Source organism: Malurus melanocephalus, unplaced genomic scaffold, assembly GCF_030028575.1.
Source record: "Malurus melanocephalus ecotype Western Australia unplaced genomic scaffold, MMel_1.1 scaffold_270, whole genome shotgun sequence".
Classification (NCBI taxonomy): Eukaryota; Metazoa; Chordata; class Aves; order Passeriformes; family Maluridae; genus Malurus; species Malurus melanocephalus.
The window spans coordinates 386,126-408,079 of NW_026623502.1; the positions used below are offsets into that span (position 1 = coordinate 386,126).

The window sequence follows — 21,954 nt, forward strand, 5'->3', positions numbered from 1 at the left end:
ATTCAAAGTATGTACTAGAGGAAAAAGTTTTAGAGGTTTCATCAAAGGTCAATTAAAAAAAAAATAACAACAACAAAGCACAAACTCTGAACTTCCTGCAGAGCTTAAGTGCTTCTAGAATTGTATTGCAGTCCCAATWCCCAAATCCCTGTTTCATTTGAGATGTAAATGTGGGCATTCAAAACTCCTCACCTCTGCTGGTGGAGGAACCTAAAGTCACTTAAGGATCTGCTATTGCACTTTTGCAGAAGCATTTTAGATCTTTACAGGGCAAAACCATGTCTTACTAAACAGTCTTATCAGGATACACTGTTAGTGCTCCAGTTGGGACCTCAAAGCAAATCTGTCCACACAAAACCTAACATGCAGTCTACATGTTAGAACAGCCACCCAGCAATTTGATCCCCTTTCTGGTGGAGGAAAGGACAAAACTTTCCCTTAATTCTTGGAAGTTCTTGAACCACACAGGCATGCTGAGATCTGTAGGAAAGGAAGATCTTGATCTCTCCTTCTTCCCACAGAGCCTCCGTTTGTTTCCTTAAGTAACTGTAACAGAGCTTGCCTCTAGAGCTTCGGGTTTCTGCCTTGGGAGTCTCTTAGCAGGCCTCAGACARGTCCTGTTATCTTTTTTCTGTATGAATACGATGAGTATGAAATGTCAGTTCAGATACATTGGGGAGCTTTAGGCAGGATTTACTTCCTGAAGAGTATTCCCTGAGTACAAATGCAATCTTAGACAGATTTGTTGTTCCCTGTGGGAGGTAAAATTCAAAACTTCTTTACTAGGCAATGAAGATGTATTTGCATGGAAGTTGGTAAAAGAATGAACTGTAACAGCTTTTTTCTCTTGCTCCTCTTCCGATGACAGATGCCATCACCAGTAGGAGGATATCTTCACAGAAAAATAGTACAGCCAACAAGCCGCCAGAAGCTCAACAGATGCTTGTGAATATCAGGCATCGAGTTCAAGTCTTTTTCCACKACAGAGCTTTTCTCAGAAAAGAACGGGCTGTCGTTCACTTGGTGCTTCCCAGACTCTGGGATTTCACCCAGCAGGCAGCTGAAGCATCTGGTGAACGGGTCTGGCACACTGGTAGGGGAAAGAGGATGGGCTGGGGCCTCTGCAACGACTCTGAACCAAGAGAGCTCTGATGCAAGAGGGGAGAAAAGAAAAAGAAGGAAAAAAACAAGACAAAAGAAAAACCCCTCCCCTTACAGCACTGTCAGGGAAAAGCTAGGAGCCCACTTGCCAAGTCCCTCCTGTAGCTCTTTATATTAATAAAAACATTCTGAGCAAGCTCTTGAGCACAAGGAACCAACATTCACAGATAATACAATTCAGATGCCACAGTCCAGAGAATTTATTTGGATTGGAAAGTGACTGCATTCGTCTTAATATGGCACAGCCTCCAGTTTCCCATTACATCATTTCCTATTACATCACTTCCTTTTTCTAACACACTAAACATCTACTAAATGGTCAGTTTCATATCTAGTACAGGTTCATTTTCAGTATGCTTTAAAAGTTATTTCCAATATAGGACATCCTTCCAACTCAGCAAACAAAACCAAACCCCTCAATTGGAATTGCTAAGACTTCTTTATGAACTGCCTTTTCTCTAACACTCAAACTTTTTGTGCTAGAGAGCCTGTCTAGCACAAAAGCATTTCTGACTGCAATTGAACTATGTCACTTCTACTATCAAGAGTGTTACTATTTTTTTAAAATCCATAGTGAAATCCTGTTATTGGCCTTTGCTTGTAAAAACAGTTGCAGTCATGAGCATACAGGAAAGTGTAACTTAACAAAAATCAACGCTTAGTGGACTCTTCATTTTGTTTTGGTAAAGGCCTCAGAATATCTTAAATCCTATCATTAAACATTTTGCAGCTTTAGGTTTTTTTTTTTTTGTTTAATTGTAGAAAAGCACCCAAATGAAAGGATAATGGATGGATTTCAGTGTGATATCAAGTGGCATGGATACTTATCTTCCCTAAACAGGTATTTCATCTGCTAAGCGGAAAACCACCTTCCCATAAAAAATCCAGGTTTTTACAGTCAAAGTCAGTATTGAAACAAACATCTCAGCCTTGGTGAGGTGCAGGCCAGGCAGATGTGGTTTGTCTACTGCTCCTGACAGTACCCAAACACAACTGTTCACTCTGGGAACTGTCCCTGCCCCAATGCCAAGTGAGCAGAGCCTTGTACTGTGGAGCTCCCTTGTGCTGCTGTCCAGGAGACTCAGTTGTGCAGGTAACTCTACCTTGTCTCATCTGGAATTAATGCAAGTGAGCCTGAAGCAAAATCTGAGTATCTGGCAGATATTTACKTCACCCCACACATACTGATGCAGAGTGCAAAGGAATGGGCTAGATCACTTAAAAAAACCAGAAAGGTGACCAAGTCTTGTAAAGCATTTAGCAGTGTTTGAATCCAGCCTCATCTGTCATGGGGTTCAGACCAAACATTTCTCCAATGATGTTCTAGCATCACTTCTAATTTTACTCCCCTCAACATATCTTACAGTCATCCGCGAACATTATCCTTAAAAAAACTTAGGACCAGTAAAAGGCCCACAGAGAAACAATTTCCTAGAATGAATGTGACAAATATTTGCCAAAAGAAAAATCCAGTTAAATGGAGAAACATGAAGTTGCCATTTCCTACTAAGAAAAGTGAAGTTTCTAAACCTAACGTTCATTGGTGCTTACCTAGGGCAGCAAGCTGTCACAAGAAATGCTACTGATAAGAGTAACAAGTATAGAGGTGAATATTAATCATAAATTAAGAATTTCAGTGAGATCTCTGGCAAAACTGGGAAGAGGTCCTTGCCAGTAARTTTTGAAAAATACACATCACTTCCAGGCAGATATGTCTGAGTATGGTGACTCCACTCCATCATTTTTATGAGCTCTCTCATATGAACATACACACACATCCGATTCACTGCATAGCTACTTATGGATCACCAATCTCTTGAAATACATCTAGTTTTGTTCTCATACTTACATAAATAACATTTCCACATCAACTTGTCAATCTTATGACTGAACAAAGGCAGCAAAATCTCGTAAATAAGGTGCCTCAACAATAATTTGGGGTGGCTCTTGCTGACTGGTCCAGGGGTGCTGCCCAGCAAAGGTGCTGCCCCTTAAGTCTGACAAAAAATGAGAGGTCAACTATTTTGTTGACTGTTGCTCATCATCAGGTAAGACTAATCATTAATGATGTTGTACCTTGCCTACACAGTAAGTGAGCTTTCCCCTTTTCCCTTTTGCTCCTGTCTAGATTGCTTGTATTCCATTTAGGTTTATTGTTTGATAGCTAAAGAACCCATGCTGTGTGATGAGGAAGGGGAAGAAAATTTAAAAAAATAASTGTAGGAATAAGAAAGTACTCCCCACATTCAAAATACAATGTACAAAGGACGGCAGGGAACTCTCTATAACCTATTTACAGAAAGGGATTTGCAAACATTCAGTGGAGTTCRTTGTTCTGCCTCACTGTAACGGCACAAAGCAACAAAAAATCTAGTACACAAAGTGAATATGCATATTCACTTAAAAAAAATCCAATTTGAGAAACCTCTTAGAAGTCTTTCACCCTCAATCTCAATTTTCTATCTTTTCCAACAGCACCTACAATAATCACGTCTGTGGAACAGTTACTGAAAAGTAGTACTTAAAATTAGCCTTAATGCAGTATTTGTTAAACACAGTAACTTTGCCTTTTATATTGTTGTTTTTTTTCAGTAAAGTTTTGCCTTACATAGTTTATACAATTCTGTAAGTAAAACTCATTTATGCACAGGAAAGTGCAATCCAATTGACACTTGAATTTTTACTGTATTAAAAAGTCATGGCAGTGTATAGAAACACTTAAAAGCCACATCTTTCAGCAGAGTAGGGAATAATCAATTTCAAACTCAAGCTCTAGGCAAGAAAAAAAAAAAWTACGACTGGTTTATTTGGGTATTTCAATCCTGGCTACAGGGACTTTTCACTGCAAAGGGAAAAAAATCCTGCCACCTGCATTCTTAAGAAGATCATGCTGATACAAACATGTTTCTAAGGTTATAGCATATGGAAGACGAAAAGTAGAGGATTCTCTTTCTTCTTTTATTATGCAAATAAAGCTTTCCAAATATTCATCCAGGAGTTTGTCATACCTTAAAGGGGAAATTTACCCTAGACAGAAACGGACATTAAAAGATGACCCAGCAGATTTCAGGCTGCCTGTAATATCTCCAGCCTTGAACTCCGAAAGAGAACAGGGCCAAAGTATGTGACTAGCAAGTCAGTGAAATACCTCACTGCTCTGCAAGGACAGTTTCCTACACTTTCTAAGTTCTGCAAAATGCAAACTTCTTACCTGATTTAAACAAAGTAGACAGGAAAGCAGGACACCAGGAAAAAACTTGTCTGACCAATAATTAGTCTGAGAGAGGTTCTATGGTCAGAAGCAGATTATGTACATAYCCGTTATGTCATGTATTGCTCACAACCTTAATGTAGGTTAAACAGCAGCTTCTGGATTTACTTAAGATCCCAGAACAGAAGCATACGGAAAAGAAAAGTGATTTTTAGTTTCTGACAAAGTTAAAAATATTACAAACTTTCAGCTTTTATTGAAAATTAAATATATTAGCAAAAGCAAGATTTAAGAAATATTTTACAAATGATTTACATACAAGAAAGCCAGTATCAGACATATTCACAAATATGCAAACCTTTAATTACAAAAAGTRCCTATTGGCAGCATGATGCTAACCTTGCCACTGCAGTGTGCTCTACTATTGATATGAATAAGGCATAGAACTCACATTTGCACCAACTTAAAAAGTTGAAATAAAACTTTAAGCTTTTGAATCCTGGATGCACAATCCCCGATAGACACACGCACGCACACTCTAAGATTTCTTCTTCTAAGCTCTACAAACTAAGTGTGTGCTCTRGAAGAACAGCCTCGAAAGCCCAGTAGAAATGTAACTGGTACTAGCATTTAGATTTCAGTTTCCTCTTTAACATGTACAGGCCTAGGTATGTAAACCATATTCACAGTTTAAGTATTTTTAGACAGAAGTACCTTTTGTTTCTGCATTTGTTCCTTAAAAGTTGGCTCCCAGTTCAGCATACAGTTCATGTCACCTGTTTTGCGATGCATACATTTACAAGACAACTTAAAACAACCTGTGCCATACTAATGGTCAAGATAATGAAACAAGAGTAGTAATATCCAACTGTGACATTCAATACTATTTTTCAAATATTTGTGCAAACAGCAAAAGAACAGTTGCATGAGGCAAACATTTGCAAAACCTTTATTACCTCCTCAATGTTGTAAACTTGGACTGTCAGCCTTAAATCCTGCACTTCCACAGCTTAGAAAAGTCAATTGCTAAAATGATCAAGTCTCAAAAAGGTTCTTTTCTACATAGTGCAAATTTTAATGWAGATAACGTGAAAAACATATCTAGCTGGATTGACTTTGTGCAATTGTCAGTGGTCTTCTCTCGTAGTTGAAGAAAGTGTGCATTCAATGAACCATGTGGTTCAGGAAGCCAGGAGGGTAGAAAGGAGAGAAAAAACAGTTCCATTACACTTCTCAAACCAGTGCTAGATGTGCAAAGGCAGCAAAAATTCCAGCTGCTACTACAACCAGAACAGAGTAACTTTTCAGGAAGACCCGGGCAGTTAGTCACTTGGACTGGTCTCTAGAAAAATATGTGAGTATATGTTGGATTTTGATCAGACGGTCTTTTAAAGACATCATGGAGAGAACTGACAGCTGGTATCTGGGGTCTACTGGGAGAACAGCTAGAAGCCACCAACACCAAGCAGGACCATTGGGCATTGCCTAAAAATAAAACATAAGCTTGTTACCCAAAACCAATGTCATATAGTTGACTACCATGAAGACATCAAAAGACAAAGTCATCATGACCAAGACTATTTTAAAGTTTGAGACTAACTAGAGAATTCCAGCTCTGAAGCATCAGAAGAGAGCTGAAAGGATCTGTTTCCCTCAACTGAGAAGTCAAACAAAGTACACTAAAACTAAGCTTCATAGAGCAATTATTTTAAAGACAACATAGGAAGCTCATAGGTTCTTAAGGAAAAGATGGCTAACTACAGGACAGTCACCCAATAACAAACCTCCTTGCTAAAAATTAATACTTGTCATGCTGTTCTTGAGGCTTGGATATTCTTGAAGCCTAATGTTTTCATTACAATCACCTTTATTTGAAGAACTTCTCCATCACCCCCATTCCACTACCTTTCTCATTATCTTCTAGACAGAGCAGGACTAGTTAGAAAGTATCTTCTAAGCTGTTAAAACGCACTCAGTAACTTTTTCCTGTACTTTAATTACCAACACCGACCATTAGATGTCAGACTTTGAACTGGACTTAATAGTCCTCAGCAGAGATTGTACCGCTGCAGAGAATATTAAGTACCTCAAATGATTTGCAAAAGTATTACTGGTACTGGTACACTCCAGGATGACATTTCCTCACTCGCTGGTGTATCACACACCTGACACATTTGTGTCCTATAACAAATCTCATGTACATACCCACAGTATTGCTGCCCTGCTAATTACTCTGGTTTTGTACATCCATTCCTCTTTCCTGGTATGCTGTATGTTTATTAAATTGTTCTAAAATCACTTCTGCTTCATGCACTGGCCTCTACAGAATCTACAGTCCCTCCAGATAGGTTAATAGAGTCTCAYAGAAGTATTTAGCAGATGGGTGAGGGACAAGCTCCCCTAAGATCCCAATTCATATATAATTTTGCTTTGAAAACCAAATTTTACATATTTTTAAATGTTACTTTTCTACAGCCTCCAGTCCCTCAGCACTTCACCCACCTTCATTAATTGTTTATAATCAAAATAGATTGCTGCAGGTAGTTTGTCAAGAAACATTTGTCAAATCCTAGCAGCTGCAGCAGTTTATGGGATTAGCTCAGAATGGAGGAATGTGTTACTTGTGATTACCTTTTTGCCCAAGGTAACTGTCTGCACGTGGCAGTTTCAGCGTCTGCCCTGACTTTCGCAGGGAAAAAATACAGGGCTCTTTTACTTTGAATTCTAACAGCTTTGCACAAACTAACAGTTTAAATGTTACTGGAACTTAAAGTGTCTTCATTTTACTAGTTTTTATTTCCACATCAGCATATCACTCTTTCCTGGGGAAACTGCTGACTAGTGACAGAACTGCTTTGTGTTGCTCATTATCAGAGAAAGAAGGTGGAAACCTTATTGCCTTTGAAGTTGGAGAAAAAAGTGGAGGTTTTTCTTTTAATTCTTAGCAGTTGTTAACAGGGTTTTATTTTTAAAAATAAGTATCTAGTAATTAATATTAAAAGATGTTGCACCTGTATATTTTCCTCCCTGTCAGGCATTGGTCCGAAGTGCTGAAGAATTTGAGTACGAAATTTGTTTCTTAAGTTTTGGAACCAACTGCAGGCCTGATTGTAAACAAAATTGTGAAGCTCTTTCAATTTTTTTAGTTCTTCTTCATTAGCAACCTATAGGAGGAACATTATGAAAATATGATTAATGATAAAGAAACAATTAAGGAGTTTAAGCTAAAATCAAAAAACATTCAWTTTCAACTATATTTAGATACATTTCTTGTATTCTTCTTAACCTTGACTGTTAATAACTGAATGGTAAAGAAGTCTTGTGATATTTTTAAAGTTACAGCTTCAAGCTATTGTTGAAACAAAACCTATAGTTTTCTTATTTGTTTTATGGTAATAAAAAAATTAAGCTCACTTCTAGGGACCTAAAAATTTGAAAGAGAGGTCTAAAGAACAAATCAAGCAAAAGTCTTGATATTAATACTACTAAGTATTTAGACAGAATTCTGGATACCTTGACATCTTCCAAGTATTCAATGTCTGCAGTGCAATATCCATCTTTCATCCCTCTCCGTAAAACTCTAAATCTTTTGCCACCAATTGTATCAACAACAGACCGACCATCAGGTAGAAAATGAACATTTCTAATTTGCAGCATGCAACCATAATCTGCAAAACTAGAAAAGAGACCTTGTCAGTAATACAATTACACACTTCTGAAAGGATGCTGTTTGTAATTAAAAATTACGTAAGAGATGAGAAGCTTAGAATTAGGATGTAAACCTACCCATTTTGAGAATCACTTATGCACATCCCAAACTGTTTGGTTCCAGTTTCCATACTCCTGCGAATCATGAGTCGGTATCTTGGCTCAAATACATGTAGAGGGCAAGGCACAGTAGGATATGCCATAGTGCAAACAAACATTGGAACATTCTTGGTCAAGCTTCAAGGGAACATAAAAAGAAATATATGCCTTCAAAATCTAAATATTGAGCTAATCCAAATCAACACATTGTTTTCAGTATATCTGCTATTTATGAAGTCATAAAACACTCTTTCCCAAAGTCTAAATATTTGCAGAAACTTTAATGAACAGTAAACCTACATACTGATAACAGTGGCTGAATACCTATGTACTGATTTGTATACATGCTGGAGAGTAAGACTGACTGTTATCTAGGTAGTGAGTCTCTAGTCAGCTCTGTTATGGGAACACCGGTATCAGCTCATTTTTTCCTTTTTGCTTTAGTTTGAGCTGTAAAAGCAATTAAGCCCTCAGAGATGCATTTTCCTGTAACTAAAAAGATGTAGTAGTAACTATATGGTAGCTAGGTCACCATTTAGATTATTTTCAGGGAGGGACTCCAGATCACAAGATGCAAACTAGGGTATAATTTGTACCAGGCAATATGCCTCAGCAGGCGTAACTGAAAAATTAAGTATTTTTTTCACTCTGTTTTATCAAGTATGTATGTACAGTTGATAGTTGATATAAACAAGTTATCATTAAAACATTATCATGTATTTAATTTTAATGCCTTTCAGACTATAAAACAGAATTCTACTGGATGGATTCCGTTAACTTAGTTGCATGAGCTGTAGTTTTAAATAGTTTTCCAATATTCATATCTACAATATACAATGCTCTACATATCTGAAGAACTCTCTGTGAGATAAACAACACAAAAATCTCAACAATTTTTTTATCACATSTATCTGTATATGATTAATGTCTATCATGAATTGCTTTGCAAGAAATTCAAGTCTCTTGAGACACTGCAGCCAATTGAAGAGGACAATTCCATTAAGAGCAGCAAAGCTGAAACCAAAGTTCCATGACAGTGCACACAGAACAAAGAACAGAGAAGGAAAAGTATTTCATAGAATCACAGAATGGCCTAGGTTGGAAGGGACCTTAGAGATCAACCAGTTCCAACTCCTCTGCTGSGACAGACCCTGGGTTCCAACCCCTGGGCAGGGACAYATTTCACCAGATCAGGTCACTCAGAGCCTCACCCAACCTGGCCTGACCAACCTACTGACCTTCTATGATGGAGTGACTAYGTAAGTGGACAAAGGAAGGGCTACAGATGTAATTTACCAGGAATTCTGTAAAGAATTCCCCCCTCAACATCCTCTCCAAATTGGAAAGAGATGGATTTGATAGGTGGATAACAAGTAGTTGGATGGTCGCACCCAGAGGGTAGTGATCAACAGCTCAGAGTCCCAGTGGCAGTGATGTCCCTTACGGGTCTGTATTGGGACCAGCACTATTTAATGTCTTCATCAATGACACAGACAAAGGGATCAAGTGCACCCTCAGCAAATTTGCTGATGACCCCAAGCTGAGTGATGTGGTTGATACAACTGAAGGATGGGATGCCATCCAGAGGGACCTGGACAAGCTTCATACTCCTTCTTGCATCCATAGTATACTCTGATTAATGACTACAAAAATAATAAAACTTTTATAAGGAGGATTTACATTCTAATTTCTCAAGTTTTTCAAGTCAGCAAGCTTACTTGGAGTGTTCAGCTGTTTCTTCAGCATGAATTCTTTTTCTCTCAAATAATTCATCAGACAAATACTTCATTATTAATTCCTCCAGCAGTTCTGTGATACTATATTTTCTGCTTGCAAGGTACTGTAAACAATTTTAAAAATGTATTAATATTTCTTGTCATGAGTATTAATAAAAGGCTTGAGAAAATGCAGCTTTTATTTAAAACTAAGATCTATGAAACATGACATAAAGCTCATTAAAACCTGCAGCTCTGAAGTTTTTATATTTCATTACTTAAAACCTAATGATACTCTAATATTTGAAAATTAGGTTCTCTGTGTTAGTTTTTAGTGTCTGACAATCATAGTATCTGACTCAGTGTGTATTTCTATGCTTACCAGAGACAAAACTTACAGCCATACAAATAAGAAAAGTGTATAGAAATTAGAGAGGTGTAACTGAATAGTCACCAAAGTTTACAAATATGTAGGCTTTAATCACACTAGTACATGATTACAGAAGCATAAAACTTCTAAGACCCTGCAGAAAATCTAATCAACTTGTATTGACAAAATTTGTCTCAAGTTTTCTATTCTAGCAGTAATCCATGTCCAAGCGAATTCCAGTTGTTGGGTTCAAGTTAAACAGCCTTTCAATTTATACASTATTCACATTTGTGAGTTTTACTGAGAAATGATACCTCTTTCAAGCTCTCCTTACAGAGTGGACACTGTGGAGCATGATCTAAACACCGTTCCAAACAACCTTTGCAAAAAGTATGTCCACAAGGGGTTGTTACTGGCTCAAAGAATAGCCTGAAATAAAATTATTACAAGTTAGATGCCATGGCCAGCATGTGTTTTGCTAAAAATGAGAGTGATTAACCTCTTGAATTTTTAAGATTAGCTATACTATAACAAAGTAAAGAACCAATTAATCCCAAGTCTCTACTTTATTTTACTTTTTCCTCTATACTGTAGTTTGTTTTCATTTACTGCAAYGCTCACTTTTTCATTTTCTGATGAAGTTGGATACATTCCAAAACTCTAAGTRACTAAACATTTAGCCCAATATACAAAGATTTTGGCCTCCCCACACAGAGATTCAAAATACACCAAATTAGATGATTCTTGGAGAAACTAGATTGTTTTAACAGCAGTATTACACACTAGTAACATAACTATGAATAGTTCAGTACACACCATATGTTTTACAGTATTTATTCTGAAAATCAAGATGATTCAGTAAGGGTTTTCAAATCCAACATCAGCTACATTTATGTCTCCCTGAGGTTCACAGGCTATGCTTCTAAGCATTAGCCTTCCCCAAATACATTTTATTGACTGAAAAAGCCCTAACATTTAATCACAAAAGATCCTGTCCTTTTATGGTCACCATTTAACACTGCCAAGTTTAACTTACAAGGCAACTTGATTACAATAGTCTATAATATATAGCACTATAGCAAGTGACATTTGAATACACATTTAACTGCAGGGATAGAGAAAAGCTGCAAATTATTGACTGATATCAGAACTCATAACAACTTACAACTACCTCAATTTACACATATAACAGATAACACGGCCAAGCATCTGTAACAGAAATATTGAATCAAGGACAAAATCTTACCTCATACATAGAGAGCACTCAAAATCTGATACATCAATCAAATCCCTTGGAATTGTTCCAAAAGCCAGTGTCATGTCCCTTTTTGTACTTTCTAAGGAAAAGTGAGACAAAATACTTCTTCAAAGAATGTCATAAGGCAATAAATACTTTAAATTTCAAAGTAAGTGACAGTTTACCTCCTTGCTTTTTATGTTTGTTTCTTCCATCTTCACATACAACTGTATCCTGTTCTGAAAAGGAAAGCTTTCTTTTTAACAAAGCACCTTTTCCTTGGCCAGAGAGAAGGGGTTCAGAAGACACTCTCTTTAAGCCATCTTCCTTGGCAAGGTCTTTTGTTGAGTTAAGAGCATGGGCAGACTGTGCACGATTTAAGCCTCCACTCACAGGCTCCAGTACATCTGATCCTCCTAAACTCTGTAACAATAARATGAACTGAACTGTATTCTAAGAGTAACACAAATTGTTACATGTAAGATGCATTAAGATGTGACTGTGCAAAGATATATAAGGCAAACTGATACCCACAGTTCAAAAATCTTCATCTGCTTCAAACAAAAGAAAAATTGCATTTCACCCGCTTCAAAAAAAAAAGAAAAATTGTATATCTCTTTATTTTGAAGTCCCTAAWATGAAACTACAGTACCTTCTAGTATTTTATTTATTACTCATTCTAGTTCACTAGAATGAGGAGTTTTAACACCACAAATGAAAATTACTCCCAAACCATGATTCTTTTCCTCCAGTTTAGCCAATTACATAAAATCAGTATTTACCCTAGGAAGCAAGTGTGACAAATCAGGGTATCCGCACATCTGATGTTTACACATGAGTCAAAGAACAAAGTTATTGTAGAGTTTTTGTTACCTGCTGAGGACAAAGCTGTAAGTTGCAGTACGATGCAGTCATGTCAGAACCAAGCATAAAAGGTTTATTTCTAATATGGGGTGAATTCCAAGCAGATTCTCTCTTCAGACTCTCACCTAGCTTCTCTGGTGACAAAACATCACACAATGTCTAGAAAAAACAGCTCAATGTTAGTAGTAACAATGAAAAAGAATCTAGACACACCTTTGTTATAAAAGTACATATCAAAAACTAAGAAGACAATCTAAATTAAGTTATTCTCATGAACAGATATTTATTCAAACAGTTAAGTGTGAAGGCAGAGYTGAGAACAAACAGGAACCTATACACCTACATTGCTAGAAAGAAATTTATCTTTTCTAAAAGTCAAACAGAGTTAGACATTATCAATTCAGTGTTATGCAGTTTTTTCAATTTAGATTTTTTTTTATAACAGAAAAAACTGTTGTGCTCTGGGTACAGAAGGTTTCAACTTGGAAAACTTCACTTGTTGCCCGCTTTCCAGTTTTCCACATATTCATTTTAGTAACTTCAAAAGCACATGCACTTTTATACATGTATGTAAAACATGTACATTGGGACTAACTCRTAAATGTAGTATGATTAAGGAATATCTTAAAAAGAATCTGCCACTTGAATCTTCTCTGTATGTAATGAAGATTTTTAGACGCTCTAAGTCTATCGTAACGGGAGCTTCATAAAGGAATCAAGTCAGAGATAGGAATTCAGTATCATAAATAAAATTACCTTTTCTACTTCTAGCTTGGCTGGAAGAAAGTCCTCATCAAGGGCTAAGCACTGTAGAAACAGTTGTAAGGCATCACCTACAAAGCCAGAGTCATGCAGCACTTTTCCTTTCTGGAAATAGACCTGAGAAACAGATACCATGAAGACATTCGCAGAGAGTAAGTAGAACTGCATTATTGATCTTACAGGCATTGCAACAGTGCTAGAAACTGCCGTGACAGAAAGAATGTAGCTCTAACAAATTTGAACTGTGCACAGTGTGAGTGATCCATATCCCTTGTCTAACATAYATCCACTACGGTGTTTGAAAAGAGTCACGGGATAGGCCGGTGTTTGTCTTCTTCCAGTTAAMTTGTTTTGGCTTATATAAAGGGTTAAAAGTCTCACTAGTGCTGAATTTACAACTCTTAATTTCCCTCTTCCGTAAGCCTTTGGAGAGGAAGAAGAGGGCCAGGAAATGCAAATTATTACATAACCTCACACAACAGCTTATAGCATGCTTTTTTTGCCCTCTCTTTCATTAAAAGCCTTATTGTTCCAGCCTTCAGGAGAACAGTGACTATAAATAAAAAAATTCACACATTCGTTTATCCCTTACATACATTTCAACCTATATTCTTTAAACAAAACAATGCACTCTAGGAATTAATTGCTTCTTCCAACTATATTTTATGCTTGAACACTAGACCCTAGCTAGGAAAAAATGCATCTGCATATTGTTTTCCTTGAAAGAAAAGAAGGGGAGGAAAAACTACCAGATTCTGCTSAACTTACTTGAAAGTAGATGACATTGAACTAAGAACTTATCTCAACTTTTAAAAGTTGCACTGGCAGTAACAGAAATAGTTAGACAAAACCAACAGTCATAAAAAAAGTTAAAACAACAGTATCTGTTTGTATATAAGAATTTGGATAATGGGCTGGAACTTAACATAACGCCCCCCCCAAAAAAACAATAACCAAACCAAATAAAAAACCCAAACAAAACAAACAAACAAAAAACACAAAGAAAGAAAAAAAACAAACAAAAAAAAAACAAAAAACCTCGATCAAATACCAGAGTGCCGTTTCTACACAATGACTGACAGCATGAACAGTAGCATCTGTTCAACAAGACTGTCAGATGAGGACATGCATGCTCTTTGATGGATTTGGGCAGTTTCCTTTAAAATGGTTTATGAAGAAGAGAAGTTTGCTAATCCTCCTCTTACAGACAATATTTTCCTACAGAGATAAGAATTGTTACARGAATCCATCCATCAAATGAAGCTCAGTTAAATGAAAGGACGCTTCTTTCCAGACATACAGAAAAAAGTAGGCAGTACTACTAAAGCTGAGAGATGAAAAGCAGGAGGCTTTATGAATTTGCCATGGAAGTAGCCCCAAAATTGCTGWACACCAGAGAAACCACGACAACTGYGGTTATATCCCCTTGTGTGGCAAGGTCTTGCTGCTCCTGCTGTGTTCAGAGTTTAGACAGTGCTACAATATGCACTATCTTAGAATTCCGGAGACTACTGACTCCCCTGCTGCCTGTACTATTTGCAAAGCTCAGTTCCCACTGAGTTTATTTGGGCTTTTTGAAGACAAACTTTCCAAGATAAAACAGCAAAGTGTTTTTCTGTTAATAAAAATTAACAACTAAACAAAACAAGCACCAAACCCCAGCTGTTATAGGTTACACTGCCATGAACTATTTCAACTCTTAGTATGTTTGTCAACCAGCTCTAACCTGCCATACTTATCAGTAGTATGTGTCATACAGGTTAACTATTTTAAAGATTACTTTTAGCATTTTGCATGTCTTAAAAGATATTTAAAGTAGCTGAGCTAGGTTTTTTAACTGATGCAAGTAAAATTTAGAATTCATTAATTTTACAAACACAATACTGAAAAATGGTGAGTTCATACAAACTTACCTCTGGCCAATTTGGCATTTTAGAAATAACAAAATTTAGATCTTCTATGGCTGTTTTATATTCTTGGAGGCCAACATATGACTCAGCTCTGTAAATTCTAAGCATCAAGTCACTGGAATCTGCAGACAGAAATCAGAAATTTTTAATTAGATTTGCTTTCATAGTGATATGTCATAATTACAATTTTTTCTACAATACTTCCAAAGTTACTGGAGTATCTTCTCCCTCACCCATTAGTGTTTGGATAACAAAAGTGGCAGTAATTCCCAGTTCATGTCTTGTAAGCTAAGGATGAAATTTTCGGTCCTAATGTAACTTGCAGCAACAAGAAAATTTGTTTTCAAATATTGAACAGAGAGGCTGACAAAATGCTGCTCAGTATTGCTGGGACAACAGAAATTGAGGACTAARTAAACTTTATCTTTACACTTCATCCAATCAAAACCACACAAATGTGGGAATTCACCATACTTATATTAAAAGTTGCGGTATTACAAAGTTTGCTTTCAAACACCCAAGCTTTTCTGTGGACTGCAATTTGTTTTCATAGTGCCTGACCTCTTCCGACTATGTCTGGAGATGCCACTTTCACAGTAGCATGCATCTGGGAGGTACTGGAAGAGGCTTTATCACTATGTGATAAAAACATAGCCAGTTCCAGAAAGCCTTTMACACTCAGCTGGCAGCCCTGTAGTAAGGAGTTGTAGTACTGAAACTTCTACAGTGGGAAAAATGCAGAATGTGTTCAGTAAGGACAAGTTCTCATGTCCAACACACAGAATTGTRCACTTTCAGTACAGCAACCTCTAAATGGAAAGATACCCATGTCCATGTCACTAGAACTATGCTTTTGTAACATAACTAATTGCAGTTGCTGATTGGAAAAAATGACAGTACACCATTTCATTCTTTATTGTTTTAAAAAATATACCTGATTTTCATTGAATGAGATAAACTAGTCAAAGGTTGGTCTACTGTAAACAATACTAAAATCAAATAGTTCTTTAAGTTTGTTTCAAAAAAGGCTTTATTGAGAGGTTATAATTTCAATTTCATATTCTATCTTAGTTTATTCTAAATGTCTAGTGCAAGTTTTCATAAATTTCCAATATTAGCCTGATCTATAGTTAAAAGGCAACCTGGCCAATGTTCCAATATATTGCAACACATTGCTTTGTATTGCTGCATGTAAAAAGATGTTAATGGAAAAGAAGGGGTTAAGAAAATCAGGTAATTCATYTAGCTGAAACTAAAGTGTCTTCCTGATTTGTCTTTCTTTTTAGTTGACAGTTTCCCTTCAAATATAATTATTGTCAAAGCTGGTTTGTTTCATTTTCATACGAGACATGACAAAATGTTTGTTCTAACCAAATTCTGGGAAACTCTTTTACTGACTCAAACACTAATTCTGCAAGCAGAACAATTCCTGTGGTTTTGTGTTTTGTGCCTGCTATAGCCTAGCAAGGTGAGAGCTCAGATTAAACTCTTCAGATAGTTTTTCATGTTGTATTTGACTCTTTGGTGTCCAACAGAGATAGTATCAAACCAAACTCCTTTGTTCAGAGGRCACGGTAAGTGCAGATCTTTGTTCTCTGATAAGCTGCCTATTTGCACAGAATCAGAGAACGTTCATCTTTTTCAGACTTTCAAGCGCAGAACRTGACCTGAGGAACTCTGAGCCCTTTTTCCTAGGGGGAAAATGAGGGGTAGCTTGAAGATAAAAATGTGAGTTCAAGTCTACAGCAGGTGGATGTTTTACCCACCTTTTTTAAAAAGAGAAATGCATGATTCCAACTGAACTGGTACAAAACAAAGAGTTTAGCTGAGACCCCCAACTCTGCTGCTGAACATACACACACTGTCACTGAATGATCAACAGATGTAACAAACTGGGTCTGAATATTTGGAAGACCAAAGGCAGATGATTACTAGTAATCTTCCCCAGATTTTAGTACTGGAGCCAGCCCTTTTTATACCTTCCACAATCTGGACAAGGGGATTGAGTGCACTGTAAATTCACAGATGACAAGCTGGGTGCGAGTGTTCATCTGCTGGAAAGCAGGAAGGCTCTGCAGAGCGATCTGGACAGGCTGGATCAATGGGACAAGGTTACTGGTATAAGGTTCAGCAAGGCYAAGTCACAACAATCCCCTGCAGTGCTACAGGCTGGGGCAGAGTGGCTGGAAAGCTGCCCAGCAGAAAAGGACCTGGGGGTGCGGGTGACAGCAGCTGAACATGAACCARCGTGTGCCCAGGTGGCCAAGAAGGCCGGTGGCATCCTGGCCTGGATCAGCAATGGTGTGGCCAGCAGGACCAAGGCTGTGATTGACTCCCTGTACTCAGCACTGGTGAGGAYATGTCTCAAATCCYGTGTCCTTTTCTGGGCCACTCACTCCAAAACAGACACTGAGGAGCTGGAGTGAGTCCAGAGAAGGGAAACGGAACTGGTGAAGGGTCTGGAGCACAAGACTGATGAGGGGAGGATGAGTTTAACCCGGGGAAAAGAAGACTTCACTTTCTACAACTACCCAAAAGGAAGCTGTAGAGAGGTGGGAGTTGCCTGTCTCTTCTCTTAGGTAACAAGCAACATAATGAGAAGAAATGGTGTCAAGGGAGGTTTAGTATGGATATCAGGAGAAATTTCTTCACCAAAAGGTGAAGTTGTCAAGCATGGTAACAGACTGTCCAGGGCAGTGGCAGAGTCACCATCCCTGGAGGTATTCAAGACATGCAGATATGGTACTTAGGGACATGGTCTAGAGGTGGACTTGGCAGTGCTGGGTTAATGGCTGGATAATGAACTGAGACATCTTTTCCAACCTAAACGATTTTCTGCTTCTATCTAAATTCATATATCCAACTTTTTAACCATAATTTAATTTCTAGGCTCTGTTACCACCAAAAAAAAACAACAACAAAAAAAANAACAAAAAAAAAAAAAAAAAAAAAAAAAAAAAAAAAAAAAAAAAAAAAAAAAAAAAAAAAAAAAAACAAAAAAAAAAAAAAAAACAAAAAAAAAAAGAAACCAAAAAAACCCAACCCAATTTGCAACATTTCAGCATATGTTTAAATGCTTTTAGCCTGAAGAGAAGGCGCAAGCTAATTTTGACTCTTTGGACCATAGACTAAAGAGACCAGAAACAAAACTCGTTCCTGAATTTTTAATTTCAGTAACCAAATATATTGTAAAAACAGGATTCACTCACTTCTAGCAACCAAACTTATTTTAATAAAAAAAGGCACCAACTACTTGCAGTGTAGAGCTGTGTGGATCAGCTGTTATTATTGCATTAACCAGGATGTATGCAAAGGTGTACACACAAAAACTTATTCAATATGCATTCCTGAGTTTTAGATTATTTCCAGAGTATTTCTTCTTACTGTTAGTATAAACATAACAATTAATGGACTACCTCTGCTGTGATACTGCATGCTTTTTGTATGGTTCCTAATATACCAATTCTTCAAAATAAAAGATATGCACATCAAAAACACTATGTAGAAATAGTTTAGGACACAGTATTTGTAACACAGTACTAAAAGGTAACCCTAATAATCAGCTGGAACACATAACCCATAAGAAGGTGCTGAGAGAACTGGGCTTTTTTAGTAGAAAACAATTCCCGAAGGCACTGGGAGAACACAAGAGCTTTTCAGAATTCAAAAGTGGGTTATCTAGAAGACTCTTTACTGAAGTACACAGTGAAAAAACAAGAGGCAATGGTTATAACCCCAAACAAAGGCAGTTAAGACTTGAAATAAGGAAAATAGTATTCACTCTAGGGATAATTAACCTTTGAGCAGGTTGCCCAGAGAGGCTGTGGAGTCTTCAGCCTGTAGGTTTTCATGATCCAGCAGTACAAAACCATAAGAAAACTGCTCCAATCTCAGTATTTGTTCTGCTTTAAACGGGAGACWGATTGCTCAACTGATCTCCTGAGGCCCACTCCAGCAGGAATGAGTGAGATTCAGACCAAACTCAACGCATCAGCAGTGTGTTTCAGGACACTTGATTAAAGGCAAGCTGTACTTGTATTTTAATCCAATAGACTTCCTTTAACTAAGTTATTTAATTTCAACTCCTGCAAAGAATATATTAACTATATGAATGTTAACATTCCTTACGGTTTTTGAAAGTCACTTTTGCACCATGGCAAATATGACTCTTTCAAATGTTTCAAGAAATGCAGGAAAGTTATGAAAAGATGCCATTTGAGTAAAGGTTTAGCATCAATGCATTATTTAGGACATCAAATTTATGTTTATCACAACTTCTTAACTATGTGCATTAAAAAGAAACAGATGAAGTAGCAGTAAGGAAATGCTGAAACAGAATCCGAATGGTTTTAAACATTGATWCATTTCTTATGCTACGTCTTTTCCATCTCTAAGTGTCTTCAAAAGTCATGTTCTGGAGGAAGATGAAAAGTACACCAGCAKCTGCTAATTTGTTATCTATTGGCCTGAAGTCAACTTCAATTTGTAGTTGTGAATCCGCAGCTTGAAATTCACATTTAATGTACATCTGCACTCTGACTCATGAAGTTCCTCAGTATCTTTACCAGAACACGTAGAATGTTGATAATTCTCAGGACTGGAGACACGGAAGAAATTCTACAATAGACCTTAAACAAAGTTTCTAGCACTTAATTCTAGCATGTKTACTGAATTTGAATAATAAAATTTTGAATAAGCATCACAGCTGGTAAATACCCTCAAATTTTAAACCCATTTCGAAGCCAAAGTTGAAGCTGTAGATTCATATAAAAAGGAATCAAAATTCTTTCCCTATAAATTTCTAAACAATATTCCTAAATCCATAAAAGAAAGACAAATAAAAACTGTGTAATTAATTTACTTTTATTCTTTCAAAGCAATCTTGAAACATGAAACAGGACGACTATGAACATTTGTGATCAGTAAYGTATTTATCAGTTTTACCCTGAAAACTACTGAGATTTCTTTGTGACCTGTATGAATCAATGGTGTACTTCAGGAAGAAGGCTGCATCTTATAGCTTCAAAATTTAAAATCCATCCTATATCCTACACTTTGGAAACACCGTGGCAAGTAAACTAGAATTGATGACCAAAACTGAACCTCTTAAAATTAGGTTGCCAAAAAGCATATAAAGTAGATCTTCGATTTAATCCCACCTACACTGAGAACAGTTTATTCTGGAACTAGACCTAATGTATGTCCCCAGAACAGATTGGAAGGATTAGACTTATGCAAGCTTTTGTTTTTTCTCCTCCACTGCAGACAACTGTATAAACGTAATACACTTAATCTGTAAAAATACTAATTCCTTAATTACTTAACAGAAAAAAAACCCTGGTATAAATCATAACAGAACCTCTCAGGTCACCAGGTGTTAAAATACATAGTCGAATTAAAACAACAAAGGAATCTGTCACTGGATCYATCTAGGTATATCAATCACACAAATCTGACTCCCTCTACAAASAGTAAACTTTGAAAAATTGAGTGTATCTCAAATGTCCATAGTACCAGCCAAACACATACATAGCGACGGACAGAGAACAGCCTAAAAGCGTGCCTTACCTCCCCTTTGCACCCTCTCCCAACACTATATAAAACTCCAACCACACCCACCTATGATGTCACTGCCATTACACAACCTGTCCCCCTCCGTGCCTGTCTGCTTATGCAACTGGGCCCGGCCTGCTGGGAATTGTCTTGGTGACACTTAAGACTCAAAATAGGTCTCTCTCTCAGGAAACAAGGTTAAATACACCAACAGAATTTCTCTGTGCCCGCGCGCAGCGATTACCAAACACAAAACGAAGCAGAGCCCACAAACTCCTCTGTAAACAAGTCCCACACAAGCGTGCGGGGGGGAGACAGGACGGAGCGCATGTGGGACGCTCCCCCACAGCTCTGGAGTAAGCGCAAGCAAGAGTATCCCACTACCAGGCTGGGCGCTCCACCAAGGGCCGGGCAGCTGCGCGTCCCCTCCACTCGCTCTCCCAATGGAGAGCTTCCTCCAACCTCCTCAAACTCGAGAAAACTTCCGACGCTCTTCACCGGCCCGTGTCGATCGCTGACGGTCCCGCGCTCGGGGATAAGGGCACACCCACCTAAGCCACCACACCCTCAGYCCCCCGAACCTGCCATCCCGGGCTACTAGCCTGTCCCGGTCCCGCGGACACGGGCGGCAGCGGCGGGGACCGCGCGGCTCCGGCGGGCGGCACGGGCGGAGGAAAGGAGCGCTGCTCCCAGCCTTACCTGCTCGCAGAGCCTGGTTGACGGCGCCCAGCGCCTCTCGGAAGCGGCCCTGGGCCAGCAGCTCCTCCAGCCGGGTCCCGGCCCTCGCCCTTTCGCACTCGCCCGGGAACCACTTCTCCGCCAGACGGTTGAGGACGACGCTGGTGCGCAGCGGGGCCGCAGCCGTGCTGGTGCCCCCCGCCGGCAGCAGCCAGTCCCGGCAGCGGCGGCAGCGGGCCCGCAGCTCCCTGCGGAGGCAGCGGCGGCAGTAGGTGTGCCCGCACGGGACGGTCACCGGCTCGCCCAGGAACCTCCCGCAGCCGCAGCAGCGCAGCGGCCCCTCGGTCCCGCGCTCCCGGCCCCGGCCCGGCCCTTGCCGCAGGCGATAGTTCAGCACCAGGCAGTCCACGAGGGTCCCGAGGCGCTGGGTTCCGCCGAGGGGGCCGAGGCACAGCGACGCCAGGGACGCGCCCACCGCTTCCTTCAGGCGGCTCGCGGGCACCAGCCGCGCCAGCAGCAGCTCCCGCTCTTCGTCCGCTCCCTCGCCAGGGCCCCCGCTACCGCCCGGCTCCGGCGGCAGCTCCGAGCCCACGGCGGCGGCGGGAGAGGACGCTGCCATCGGCTGCGCGGCTGCGGCGAGGGGGGTGTGGCGCTCCCGCTCCGGACGCCGGGATCGGCTCCGGGCT

The 21,954-nt window shown here is 38.9% G+C and overlaps 1 protein-coding gene across 1 annotated transcript; it reads right to left on the reverse strand.

The window, feature by feature from the left end:
• Positions 1–1,361: 1,361 nt before the first annotated feature.
• On the reverse strand, positions 1,362–21,928 carry LONRF1 (LON peptidase N-terminal domain and ring finger 1). The gene is made up of 12 exons (XM_057376131.1): positions 21,290–21,928; positions 15,041–15,159; positions 13,122–13,244; positions 12,375–12,524; positions 11,687–11,924; positions 11,511–11,601; positions 10,579–10,693; positions 9,898–10,019; positions 8,159–8,317; positions 7,886–8,048; positions 7,384–7,536; positions 1,362–5,857 (listed from the first exon to the last, which is right to left on the reverse strand). Exons 1-12 carry the CDS (start codon positions 21,885–21,887, stop codon positions 5,699–5,701), a joined length of 2,190 nt encoding a protein of 729 aa, XP_057232114.1. The 5' UTR covers positions 21,888–21,928; the 3' UTR covers positions 1,362–5,698.
• Between the last annotated feature and the right edge of the window lie 26 nt (positions 21,929–21,954).